The 14719-nt window shown below is 31.1% G+C and overlaps 2 protein-coding genes across 2 annotated transcripts in view; both read left to right on the top strand.

Moving 5' to 3' along the window:
• Nucleotides 1-4953: 4953 nt before the first annotated feature.
• LOC105767178 (probable disease resistance protein At1g61300) overlaps nucleotides 4954-14719 on the top strand; it is a 31414-nt gene continuing 21648 nt past the window's right edge. The window contains exon 1 of the mRNA XM_052630124.1: nucleotides 4954-5078. The gene's annotated coding sequence lies outside the window, so the exon portion shown is untranslated. The remainder of the gene's footprint in view (nucleotides 5079-14719) is intronic.
• LOC128040971 (disease resistance protein At4g27190-like) lies at nucleotides 5096-9346 on the top strand. Its single transcript, XM_052630118.1, has one exon. It carries the CDS (start codon nucleotides 6270-6272, stop codon nucleotides 9246-9248), a length of 2979 nt encoding a protein of 992 aa, XP_052486078.1. The 5' UTR covers nucleotides 5096-6269; the 3' UTR covers nucleotides 9249-9346.

Genomic DNA, 14719 nt, shown 5'->3' with positions numbered 1-14719 from the left:
ACCTTAAATCTATACCCAGTCCTCCTTAAAATACCGTCCATAAAAAAAATTCCATAAATATTTAATATATATAATCATAAAATATAGTCAAAATCGATTAAACAATAATTAATTGTTAAAATATATTTTGTATAAATTGGTGTTTTATAATTCCTTTCATTTATTTAGTCGAACATGAGTACTACCAAAATTTATTACTCTTATAAAAGTTAATTCTATTTTTAATTTATTCTTTGCAATACAAAAATTTAAGTTTTATTATATTTTATTTTATTCATAATTTAATATATTTTCTCTCGTAAAGTAGTTTAAATCAACTATGATTGAAAATTAGTAATAAATAGTTAGTGTTATATATATATATATATATATATATATATACGACTTCTATTTAATAAAAACTTTTTGTATTAATCAATATTATTTGTTAATTATAATTTATAAATAATATATACGACTATATAATAAATAGAACAAAATATTAATTATTTCAACTTATAAGATTTTTGTTACTATTAGCGGCGCTTCGGAAAAAACGCCGCTAAATGTAGCATTAGCGGCGCTTACATATAAAACGCCGCTAAAGGCCAGAGTATTAGTGGCGCTCAGATAAAAACGCCACTAAAAACACGAACTTTAGCGGCGCTTAGAAAAAAACGCCGCTAAAGAACAAAGAATTAGTGGCGCTCAGACAATAACGCCACTAATGATACGAGCATTAGCGGCGCTTAGACAAAAACGCCGCTAAAGGCCAGAACATTAGTGGCGCTCAGATAAAAACGCCGCTAAAGGTTTAAAAATCGCAAAAACGACGTCGTTGGTCTTAGGTTTTTTGTGGCGCTTTATATAAAACGCCGCTAATTCCTATTTTTGGCTGCGCTTCTTGGAAATCGCCGCTGATGGTCTACCTTTAGCGACGCTTTGACTAAATCACCGCTAATGCTCGATTTTTTGTGGCGCTTTTGTTCCAAACGCCGCTAAAAGTGCCGCTAAAGGCCTATTCTGGTGTAGTGAGCCTTTGCTCAATTAACCCCTCGATTAAGCTAATTTTTTCTCAATTAATACTTTATCCAGAAATTATAAGTTATTTCACAACTATTGAAATTCAGAGTTTTCACATAAAACCCTAACTTCAAACTCTTTTACAATTAGGTCTCAAACATTCACTATCTATTCAATTCTTTCAATAAAATCGGCATATAAACAATTTAAATCTCTAACTCCAATCTAAATCATCATATACATCCAGCACATATTCATAGCAACTTTCAATTTCTTTCATAGAATCAAAAAATCTAACTTCAACAAGTGGACCTAGTTGAAAAAGTCACAAAAACACAAAAATTTCAAGAAATAATCAGGAATTGAACTTACATAGTATAAAAATGATGAAGAACCAGCTTAGAGAACTCTTGTGTGCCATTTTTGGCTGGAAAATATGAAGAATTTGCTAGAAAATTCTTTTAGAAAGATATTTATTCACTAATTTTACAAAATTTCCAATTTTGCCATTAGTTCACATTACCTCTTCACTAATTTTTATATTTCTACCGTCCAGCCTTTTTGCCCACATGTCTAATTGCCTATTTGGTCCTCCTTTAATTATTTCTTAAGCTATTTAATAATTTTTAGCAAATTTTACACCTTTTACAATTTAGTTCTTTTTAATTAATTAACTATCCAAACATTAAAATTTTCTAACGAAACTTTAATACCAACTTATTAACATTCCATAAATATTTTTGGCTTGATTTATAATTTCGAGGTCTCGACACCTCGTTTTAACTCAATTTACGTAATAATTTTTCCTTTTAAAATCACAAAATTCACCAATTCAAAATATTCCTATTATCACACTTAACCTATAAATTATTAATAATTATCAAATTTTTCTAACTTATTCGTCGGATTTAGTGATCTCAAATCACCGTTCCAACTCTACTGAAAATTGGGCTGTTACAATTATTTTCTGAACTCTCAAATGGACTTTTTGGATTGACCAAGCAAGGCTAAAAACGGGTTAGGCTTGAAAAAATTTTAGATTATTTATAAGAGTATCTCAAGGAGTCTAATAATTACAATTTTTTTTGAAAGATCTTAATAACACTTGAAATCTTATCACACGATTATGCATGTGGAAATAAAGTATTTATAACACAAACTTGTGTTTAAAAATAACATACAATGAATCTTGAAAAGTATGATTTGGAACTAATTAATAATAACACGTGAAATATGTATGATATTAAAATAAAAATTAGATTAAATTGAGAGTAAAAGAAAATCTAAACACAAAAACACATCATATTAAAAATACTAAATGAATACAAATGGTTATCATTGTTTTGTCTTCAACCCGAGTTGGTGATGCTAAATCAATAACATTATTTACATACACAAATATATAAAAAAATTAGAACACAAATGTTTATCTGTTATAAAAACATGTATGATATGTACATTTCTGACATTTGTTAATTCTGCATGTGTATTAGGATGAGATTTGTGTTTACGGAGGAAGTGTGGGAGTTTAACTCATTTGCCATATTTGGTGGCTCAGCCACACATATTTTTACATTTGGCGATGAATCACCTAATGATCTGACAGTTAGGCTACGAATATTTTGAAAAGTTTCATACTGATACTAAGCGGTGTATAGGGCTTGATGGGTATTTAATACCTTATTTGGTGTGTAGAGATGGTCGGAGATGGTGTGAATGGATCGGAGTAGGATTGTAATCTACATCTGATATGTTCTGATTCTGTTTCTGTATATGATATATGTCTGATTGACTTACAAAAGCATGTTTGAAAATTATATCTTATATTTTTACTCTTATATAAGTTACTCATTGAGCTTGTAAGCTCACTCTCAGTTTCTCTTATTCTTAGGTAATCCTTAGACTTAGGTGGGTCGGTGAGACTGAAGCTCGATTAATTATCTTCTTGTTATATTTCTTATTTTAATCTGGTTTATTCTGTTTTGGTTTTGAACTTTTTTTGGACTGTTTATAAGATTAGGTTTATTTTCGCTTTATTTAAACATTTTTGGTTGGTTTAAATTCGATCTACAAAATGTTAAATTATGTAGCAACAAACCGTGTTTCCAAAATCGGACTCGACTAAGAATTTTCGCTATAAGCATAAGTGTTTTACGAGTAAATAATTGACAAATTTATCGAAATGGTTAAGAAGGATATTTTCCCCAAATAAACTCGGATTTTACTTAATAAGAGCTAGCATTGTTTTATAAGTCGAATAGATAGATTCTGGATTTTCAAATAAATTGTAGTAACATATCTAGATTTAACCATAATGTCTAGGTCGGGTTTGGGGTGTTACAGAGCCTGTAAGCTCACCCAATGTTTCTAACTTCTCAATTAATCAACATATTTAGGACCAGATGACGTGCAAGAGATCAGATTGAGTTCTCAATTATTTAAGTATGATGGTTCATGTTTTAAAATTATTCTGGACATTCTGATTTTTTTGGGGGATTGTAAATCTTTTTCTGAATTTTGCTTTGCTTAGTTGGATTTAGTAATTATTACTTATAACTACAAGATTTTGTGTTTTACAAATTAAGTCATGGTTTTCAAATTTTAGTACTCTAAAATTTTTCACTGCAAAATAAAGTAATCACTTAAGTGTTTTTCTATAACAAAATAAATAGTTTTAATGATTGTTTTCTTAAAATTGAAAAGTGATTCACTAGAATTAATATGGTCAAAGTTAATGTAATTCCTCCAGATTTGACCATAACGTATAAACCAGTTTGTGGCATTACAATTTTGTCCTCAATTTATATATATATATATTTCTATCAATTTGACCCCGATTTTATATAAAAAATTTAAAATCATTTATAAAATAGAAAATGTATATAAAATTCTAGAAAAATAAAATCTTGAATATTTTGTTGAATAACTAAAATGTATGATAAATAAAGAAAAGTATCATTCAATAGAATTCAATAACAAATTAGAAACAAAACGAAATAAAAAAGTTCAGTTTCATGCTCTTAAAGAACATCTAGGACTGATATTACGTAGACTTATGAAATCGACCCGGATGTCATTTTTTTTGTCAAAAGATTACAAAATATACCACAATTTTTTTCAAACTCAGTTCAAATTTTAATTACATTTAAATTATTTTCAAAATCCAAATTGTAAAAACAAAATGTGTTTCTTCTTCCATGGTTGAGTTGGGCTTGGACAAGGTTTTTATGTCACGAGCTGTTCCAACTCGAATTCAATTTAAATAATAAAAAATATTTTTAAATTTTAAGTTTAATTAAGAATATAAAAATATTTTTAAATTTTATTATTTTCTGATCTCTCAAATGGACTTTTCTGGGTTGACTGAGCTGGACTAAAAATGGGTTAGGCTTGAAAAAATTTTAAATTATTTTTAAGATTATATCAATGAGTCTAATTTAAAATGTTTTAATAACACTAGAAATCTTATCACAAGCACATGCGTGTGAAAATCACGTATTTAGAACACATATTTGCATTTTAATAGAACATACAATAAATAATGAAGAGTATGATTCAAACTAATTAATGCCAACACATAAAATATGTATGATATTAAAATAAAATTAGATTAAATTGAGTGTGAAACAAAATTTAAACACAAAAATACATGAATATTAAATGAATACAAATGTTTATCATTGTTTTGTCTTCAAAACTTTTGAAAGAAAAGAAATATTGAAACAAAGGTTGATGGTGAAGAAAAGCTCAAAAATAGAGTTAGAAACATTTTGACAAAATAAACAAAAGTTAGTGACCAAATTTATCATTAAACCTAATTATTATTTAATGGCAATTTTAATGGCTGACAGCGAAGAAAAAGTCAGAAAAAGATGGATTTCTTACTCGTCTTTTTATACATGTAATTATGCTTTCCCATTAATTATTAATTATTTTCTCTTTCTTCTTCTTCTTCACATACTTTCCCATTAATTCCTGTCACAACTTTGCTTATTTCTGTTTTCACCTTCTTCTTCACTTTTTTTAATTTCTTTTCATCTACAAGGTCTATCACTAATTTCAAGCATCCAGTCAAGGTAATTTCCTGTCATTTGCTTCATTCATGACTATACAATGATTGTTTTTTATTATCAGCTACTGTTATAGCAGCTAGCTTTGTAAGATAGTCAAGGTAATAAGATCTGAAGCAATGGTTTCCTCTAGTGATTATCAACAGTTTTAGATTTTAAGACAGGATGACCAGCAGACATAATCTACTATAGTTACAAATTAATACGAAAACAGCTATGCTTTGTAAGATAGTCAAGGTAATAAGATCTGAAGCAATGATTTCCTCTATTGATTATAGATTTTAAGACAGGATGATCAACAGACATAGTCTACTATAGGTACAAATTAATACGAAAAAAAGCTACCCAGAAGCAATATAATGTTGAAATCTCATGCTGTTGAACATTTTACTTCTTAATATTCTGTTGCACACTTGAATCTAGCATTTTCTATACAGTGAGAGGTTAATTCTGGATATACAAATTTCATCATGTTTCTGTCTGTCACCCATCCATAGCTCCATCTAATAGACGCCATTGCTTAATCCATGACATGCTTTTCATTGCTTAGTTCATGACTATGCAATCATTGTTTTTTATTACCTGCAACTTCTTTGTAAGATAGTCAAGGGAGTGAACTTCACTGCTTCATTTTCGGTTCTAATCTCTCAACACTTTTCAGCCAGTAGGTTAGGCAATTTCTGCTTCCCATTCTTTGATCCTTAAATATGCAATTCAGCTCAATTGAAAATTTGTTTGCTTATTATCAGCTCATGACATGATTTCCTTTGCTTTTACATAACAAGAAAGATGAATAATTGTAATAAGATCTGAAGCTATGATTGCCTCTGCTGATTATCAACAGTTTTAGATTTCAAGACTGGATGATCAGCAGACATAATCTACTATAGTTAGAAATTAATACCAAAAGAGCTACCCAGAAGCAATATAATATTGAAATACCAAACTGTTGAACATTTTTCCTCTTAATATTCTGTTGCACACTTGAATCTAGCATTTTCTATACATTGAGAGGTTAATTCTGGATATACAAATTTCATCATGTTTCTGTCTGCCACCCATCCATAGCTCCATCTAATAAACGCCATTGCTTGAAACTTGCATTCATGCTTACACTGACATATCAAAAAGCCAATACATTCACAGATTTTCATTATCTGCTACTGTTATATATGATTGCGTTGCAGGGACATAGCAATGGAGTACGTAGAGCCTGTTCTTGGCATTGCAAATTGTCTTGGAACTCCTGCTTGTAAATACTTGCAATATCACAGAAAGCTCAATGATTATGTGAGAAACTTCAAGAGGATGAGAGATGAGTTGAATTGCAAAATGGAAGATATAGAGCTGCAATTGAAAGCAGAGCTTCTTCGTCCTCTGGGGAAGATACCGAAGAAGGGAGTTGAAAATTGGTTGAAAGCTGTGAAAGAGATGATTAGGGAAGCACAAGTTGTTGAAAATAAAGTCAGTAACGGGAGATATCTCTGCCGTGCTTGCAACGGGAAGCTGGTTGATGAAAAGACTCGAGAAATGAAGAAATTTCTTGATAACGCTCCTAATGCCTCTGAAGGTCTTGCCATGGATGGTCCAAGTGCTGGGTTGCCACTGCCAACATCAGAGCTAGTTGGAGAAGAAGCTGTCAGAAATGAGATTTGGGCATGTTTGATGCAGGAGGAGGTGAGCAAGATTGGGGTTTGGGGGATGGGTGGTGTGGGTAAAACCACTATCATGAAGCACATCCACAATGATCTTTTGAAAGAACAAAGATTCGAAAGGGTAATCTGGGTTACCATATCAAAGGAGTTCAATGTAATGAAGGTACAAGATAATATTGCAAGTGCATTGGAGGCGAAGAAATATTTAGACAAAGAAGAGGACAAGCTCAGACGAACAACAATCTTGTCAGAAATGCTGAAGAACGCAGGAAAACATGTTCTAATCCTAGATGATGTGTGGGATAAAGTCTCTCTAGAGGAAGTTGGGATCCTCGAGCCGAGTGGCAGCAATGGCTGCAAGTTGGTGTTGACAACCCGTTTGGAGCATGTCTGTAAGTATATGGGTTGTAAGGTGATAAAAGTGAAGCCTCTTTTAGAAGAAGAGGCATTGATACTATTCTTGAATAAAGTTGGACCTAACATTGTTCAAAGTCCAACTATAATGCCTACTCTGAAGCATGTTGTCAAGGAATGTGCGGGTCTACCTCTTACAATTGTCGTGGTAGCTGGTACCATGAAAGGAGAAGATAACCCACTTATTTGGAATAATGCACTCAGGGAATTGAAAGAGAGAATAGGGAAAGTGGAAGGAGTGGAAGCTGAGGTAATCGAGAGCTTGAAATTTAGCTTCGATCACTTAAAAGACGAGAGAGTGAAATATTGTTTCTTACATTGCGCATTATATCCCGAAGATTTTGGAATTGAAAAGGATGAACTAATTGAGTGCTGGATTGAGGAGGGATTCATAGATGATATGGATACAAGACAAGAAATGAAAGACAAGGGCCATGTTATTTTGAAGAAGTTAGGAGATAACTGCTTGTTGGAAAATATTACTAATTTATTTGGTCAACCTCGCATAAAGATGCATGATGCAGTGAGAGACATGGCACTGTCGATCACAAGTATGAATCCTCGATATATAGTACAAGCAGGCTTGCAATTAAAAGAATTACCGAAAAGGGGGCAATGGAGTCCAGATATTGAAAAAGTGTCGCTTATGGATAACTCCATAACGGAATTTCCCGCAGATGTGCTGCCCACAAAATGTCAACTGCTCACGACCTTGTTATTGCAGTTTAACCCTATAAAGAAGATCCCATATTTTTTCTTCATAAACATGCCCTATCTTTGTGTCCTCAATTTGTCCTATACGGAGATCGAAAGTTTACCAAATTCCATCTCTAAACTAAAGAACCTCACAACATTGTTGCTTCGTGGCTGTTATAAATTAAGAGATATGCCATGTCTTTCAATGCTTCAAGAATTGAAGAAGTTGGACCTTAATCAGACTGAAATTGAGGAAGTCCCTGAAGGCATGGATATGCTGATAGAGCTAAGATATCTTGATCTTGGAGTGCATACTCTGAAAGAGATACCCGCTAGACTTTTACCAAAACTCGTTCACCTTCAGCACTTGAGTTTTGATGTGTACAATGAAAAAACAAGTCTAAAAGCAGAGGAGATGGAACCATTGAAAAAGTTGGAGTGCTTTACCGGACGTTTCGAAGACATCAACGAATTCAATAAGTTCATCTCCTCAATGCAACAAAGTAAGGAAAATCTCATCAAGTACTATTTACATGTGGGCTCATCTTTTATTCCTGCTGAAAGAGATAAAACAGTAACAATTGGAGGAGTCCAGAATTGGGAAGGTGAGTTAATTATGCACCCAATTGAAATTCAAGAGTTGATTATTGTAAAGTGCGACTATTTAAGAAGCTTAGTCGATGATAATTGTTCCTTCAAAAATGCGATTGACTTGAGGATTTATGATTGTAAAGGGATAGAGTGTGTTGTTCCCTTGTCCTCTTTTGCCTCTTCTTCCGCTCATCCATTTCAGAGCCTCGAGTTATTGTATCTTCAACTTCTGCCAAAGTTGAGTGCCCTTATTATGAAAGATGCAGGAATTGGTTCAGCAACAACATCAACATTGGCTCCGTCTACCACCTTTTCCCATCTTAAGGAAATTTATGTAGGGAGCTGCTCAAGTATGAAGACGTTGCTTCCACATTGGTTGCTTCCAAACCTCCAAAACCTGGAAAAAATACAAGTGGAGGGTTGTAGTCAGCTAGTCGAAATATTGGGAGCAGAAACATCAGAAGTTGAAGAAAAAGGGAGTGATGCATTAATCAAATTCCATCTTCCTAAATTGAGAGAATTGATTCTATTTTCCTTACGAAATTTGAAGAGCATATGCAGCAAAAGTGGAGTGATGGTTTGTGATTCTCTCCAACTTATCCGTATTATTAGATGTGATAAACTGAAGAGAATTCCTCCATTTGTTCCCCTTGTTGGTAATGGGCAGCCATTTGCATATGCTCCACCTTCTCTTACCATCAGGTCAGACACAGAATGGTGGGAATCGTTGGAGTGGGATGACCATCCAAACTTTAAAAATGTTATTCGCTTCAACCCCCCGTGGAGGATAAGAGGTATGAACAATGTATGGTCTTTTTAATTTTATATATTCATATTTATAATTAAAACATTTAAGTTATAAACTTATTTTGATATGATATCGAATGAAATATTATTATGGACTTTTATCACATTCAACACTAGTCTATTATTTCGTTAATTTTAATAAATTTTAAATTTTATATAAATATATATATACACAATAGAAGATGGCTATAAATCCCTCCATGTCTTGAGTCGGTCCAACTCAATTTAATTTAAATAATATAAAATATTTTAAAATTAAATTTAATTATAAAATATATAAATATTAATATAAACATATATTAATCAAAATGATTTAAGGTGAGGCAAAACTATGATCTTGGTTTTATTTACAATAAAAGTTAGGAAAGTATTGTAAAAAGACATAATATTCTTTAATTTTCAATATATACAAAGTAGAGAAATTTTGGAGGGTTTAAAACAATTATCCTCATTACAATTTTGAAATACAATTTTGAAAACATTAATATCGAATTTACTTTACCTATGTGGAACTTAAAAACGAAAGTTGCCCCGAAGACCATAAAAATTGACTTATAATATTGTTTGTTTTCTTTGATTATTGTTTCCTTAACTGTTAATGTGCGGAGATAAAAATAAATTTATGAGAAATTAAAAAAAGTTTTAAGGTGTGTATCAATATCATTATTTTAAAGTTCTATTTGCCCCCATCTATCTATTGCTGTACGAAAGAGTTACTCGCAAATTGACTTCGATGATACAATGAAACCTAATGATTGTCGATGTTTTACTTTGACAGAAACAATTCACTGAGCATTGAATGGACCATAGCAAGAATACCAATTTCTATAAAGAACTTGTGGAATAATTTTTATAAAACAATATAGTAATATTAGAAGATGGAGAATAGAATTCAATAACAAATTAAAAATTGAACAAAACCAAAAAAAAGAAAGAAGAAGTTAGATCATTACATGATTCCTCAATATTTCTTGAAACCGAATCACTTCTATTATCAAGTTGAGTTTCATGCTCTTAAACAACATCTAGAACTGGTATTATAGAGGCTTATAAAATTGATCCTAATCTCATTTTTTAGTTAGAAGAATACAAAATATACCACAAAAGTTTCTTTTTCAAACTCAATTCAAATTAATTTCTTTACCGATAAATTATTTTTCAAACCCAAATTGTAAAAATAAATTATATTCAGAATTTTATCTTTTCTTATAATGTAAAAGCTATGTCAAGAAACAAAAGACGTAAAAAAACAGAGATCAAATAATTTTACTTAATGTTTTCCTTTTCTATGTTTTTTAAAAGAATGGGTATTGAATATTTTGATACTGATAATAAAGAGAAATTTTGGAGGGTTTAAAATAATTACCCTCATTTTCTCTCACTGTATTTATTTTTGAATTTTTATCTACTTTTTAATTTTATAATGTTTTAAAATTTTAATATTATCAAGACTAAACTGATTGAGAGTATAAAAATTGAGGACTAAAAATTGTAATTGTGATCACAACAAAAATTTTCTATAGTTTAGTGACTAATGTAATTTTTTTTTTTGGTACAATGATCATTCGAACTCCATCTATTTCTAAAGAAGGTAAACACTCGACCAATAAACCACGACTTGAGTCCAGAAATGTAGTTTACCCAAGAATATATATATATATTTATTTTAACTTGAATAGATTTATTTATATATAAAAAAAATTGAATAGATTCATTCACATCTTACAAATCCATATGTAAAGAATTGTCCTGAGTTGAATCCAAAATTGAATACCAACAAGAACAACACCAGTAACTATACCCTGCTTTTCCCATACTCTCTCATTAGTTATTATTATCTGTTACAATTGAGCACCAAGATCGCTGCAATACTTGTTGGTATTGTCAAGAATTAATGCAAAAGACATTTCCATGGATTTTAGACAATCATATCTATCTTTGAAAATTTGAGAGCAGATAAAAGGTTTTATTACCAACTGATAGATACAACTGTTGAGAAAATTCAGTATAAAAATGCCAACTAATAATGGCAGACACCAAAGAGAAAAGCTAAAAGAAAAAAGATGGGATTTCTTACTAATAATTTTGCCTTTTTTTATCTTCACTTCTTCTTTTTTTGACTATTGTACCCACAACGTTCTTTCTTCTTCACTGTTTTTAGTTTCTTTTGATGTCCAAGGTCTATCATTACTTTTCAAGCATCCAATCAAGGTAATTTTCTTTCATTTGCTTAATCCATGACATGCTTTTCATTGCTTAATTCATGACTATGCAATGATTGTTTTTTATTATCTGCTTCAGTTATAGCAGCTTGCTTTGTAAGATACTCAAGGGAGTGAACTTCACTAATAAATGCCACCCATCCATAGCTCCATCTAATAAATGCCATTGCTTGAAACTTGCATTCATGTTTCCTTTTCATGCTTACACTGACATTCACAGATTTTCATTATCTGCTACTGTTATATATGGTTGCGTTGCAGGGACATAGCATTAATGGAGTTCGTAGAGCCTGTTCTTGGCATTGCAAATTGTCTTGGACCTCCTGTTTGTAAATAATTGAAATATCACAGAAAGCTGAATGATTATGTGAGAAACTTCAACATTCTTTCATTGCTTATTTCATTACATGCTTTTCTTTGCTTAATAGTTTTGTCTTTCTACGCACAAAATTCTTTCTTCTTCTTCCTTTGGCTATTGTACCCACAACATTCTTTCTTCTTCACTGTATTTGAGTCTATTCTGCCTGTTTGGGTTGAGTTACACACTAAGCCTAGGCTAAGTGTTTAGCATTTGCGATCGAATTAGTGACTTGGATTTAGCATATTACTAATAATTCTTACGTTCTAAAATGTCGGTTTAGGTGCTGGAATCCTCGTAGTGGTGTTAGCATTGAAAACCGACTAGGTGTGTAATGGAAATATAAAAAAATAGCGAATGACACGATGTCGAAAAACCCACTATCGACGTCACATAGCCATGTGCCAGGTTATGTGGGTCATACGGGTTGAGTTATTTGGGCCGTGTAGGCTACACAGGTGTGTGTTAGGCTGTGTGCCAGGCCGTGCAGGCCACACGGGTTGGGTCTGTTAGGCCGTGTGGGACCATTTTTCATAAAATTTCGTTAGGGTCGTATTTGAAGTGCGATTTGAAATTAGTCACTTCGCAGGTTCTGAAATGTGTTATGTATGCATTCTGGATACAAAATTTGATATTTTGTTTCTGTTAATGTGATTTTTGAAAGCATATTATTCAATATTGACATTGTACGTGTAACATTCAAGAGCATGTCTGTGGTATAATTTATGCTTCTGATCTGTAATTTGAGAATCTATTTAAGCATGATTCATTTATGTGCATCTAAGTATGTAAAATGTTTTCACATGTGCATTGGGGTGGGATGATGATGTGATGGAGGAAGTGTTTTGGCAGTTTAATTGCATACTAATATTTATAAGCCATCATTGTCGGGCAACTCGGAATAACTTAATTTGTGGTTTAACCACATATCTAATATGGTGGCTTGACCACACTTATTGATTTTGGTAGAATACCGCATTATTTCTGGCAGCTTGACTATGCTATTCTAAAAAGTGATATATGCTCACTTATTGGTGTGACGGATGGATGGGCTCTTATAGTCCTATTTGGTATGTATTGGTGGGACGGAGATGGTGTGTAGTCGATGGGTGTAGGATCTGTTTCTGTGTCTGTATTTGCATTTGTATTTGCATCTATATCTGCATCTGATTCTGTATATGAGATTGTATCTGTATCTAAAACTGAAATTATATATGTAATTGAATTGTATCTATTTCTATAATTGTTATTGTATTTGAGTCTATTCTGCCTGTTTGGGTTGAGTTGCACACTAAGCCTATAAGCTCACCCAAGTTCTTTGACTTCTCAGGTAATCGGCATACTTAGAACCAAACGACGTGTAGAAGCTCAGATTGGGTTCTCAGTTATTTAAGTAGGATGGTTCATGTTTTTAAATTATTTAGGACTTTCTAGATTTTTTTGGGGGGTTGTAAATCTGTTTCTGTATTTTGCTTTATGTTTTGGTTTGCTTAGTTGAATTTAGTAATTATTACTTAAAACTACAAAGTTTTGTGTTTTGCAAATTAAGTCACGATTTTTGAAATTTAATACTCAAATTTCCCTGCAAAATAAAATAATCATTTAAGTGTTTTCTATAATAAAATAAATAATTTTAATGAGTGTTTTCTTAAAAACTGGAAAGTGATTTGCTAGAATTAATATTGTCAAAACACACGACTTCAAATTCAATTTCTAGGTTTTAAATAACCTAATGTAATTCCTCCAAATTTGGCTATAACGTCTAGGCGGGTTTAGGATGTTATAATTTTAGTCCTTAATTTTTATATTTTTATCAAATTGACCCTAATTTATATAAAATTATAAAAAACTCAAAATCATTTATAAAATAGAAAATGTATATAAAATTCTAGAAAAATAAAATCTTGAATATGTTGTTGAAGAACTAAATTGTATGAGAAATAAAGAAAAGTATCAGTCAATAGAATTCAATAACAAACTAGGCACATAGCAAAATAAAAAGTTAGATCATTACATACTTCCTCAACGTTTCTCGAAACCAAATTAGTAATATTATCTAGTTGAGTTTCATGATCTTGAAGAACATTTAGAATCGGTATTACAGAGGCTTATGAAATCAACCCGGATGTCAATTTCTTTTAGTCAAAAGATTACAAATATACCACAAAATTTTTTTCAAACTCAATTCAAAATTTAATTATATTTAAATTATTTTTCATAAGCCAAATTGTAAAAACAAATTATGTTTCTTCTTCCATGGTCGAGTTGGGTTGGACAAGGTTTTATGTCTTGAGCAGTTACGACTTGAATTCAATTTAAATAATAAAAGATATTTTTAAAATTTAAATTTAATTAAAAAATATATTTTTTAAAATTTTATTATTTTCGAACTCTCAAATGGACTTTTGGATTGACCAAGCTAGGCTAAAATGGGTTAGGCTTGAAAAATTTTAGATTATTTAAAAGAGTATATCAATGAGTCTAATAATTACAATTTTTTTTGAAAGGTCTTAGTAACACTAGAAATCTTATCACACACATATGCATGTGGAAATCACATATTTATAACACGACTTGTGTTTAAAAATAACATACAATGAATCTTGAAAAGTATGATTTGGAACTAATTAATAATAACACGTGAAATATGTATGATATTAAAATAAAAATTAGATTAAATTGAGAGTAAAACAAAATCTAAACACAAAAACACATCATATTAAGAATACTAAATGAATACAAATGTTTATCATTGTTTTGTCTTCAATCCCGAGTTGGTGATGCTAAATCAATAACATTATTTACATACACAAATATATAAAAATTTAGAACACAAATGTTTATCTGTTATAAAAGCATGTATGACATGTACATTTCAGACATTTGTTAATTCTGCATGTGCAT

Source organism: Gossypium raimondii, chromosome 5, assembly GCF_025698545.1.
Source record: "Gossypium raimondii isolate GPD5lz chromosome 5, ASM2569854v1, whole genome shotgun sequence".
In the NCBI taxonomy this organism is placed as follows: Eukaryota; Viridiplantae; Streptophyta; class Magnoliopsida; order Malvales; family Malvaceae; genus Gossypium; species Gossypium raimondii.
This window is presented reverse-complemented; position numbering and strand designations above follow the sequence as displayed.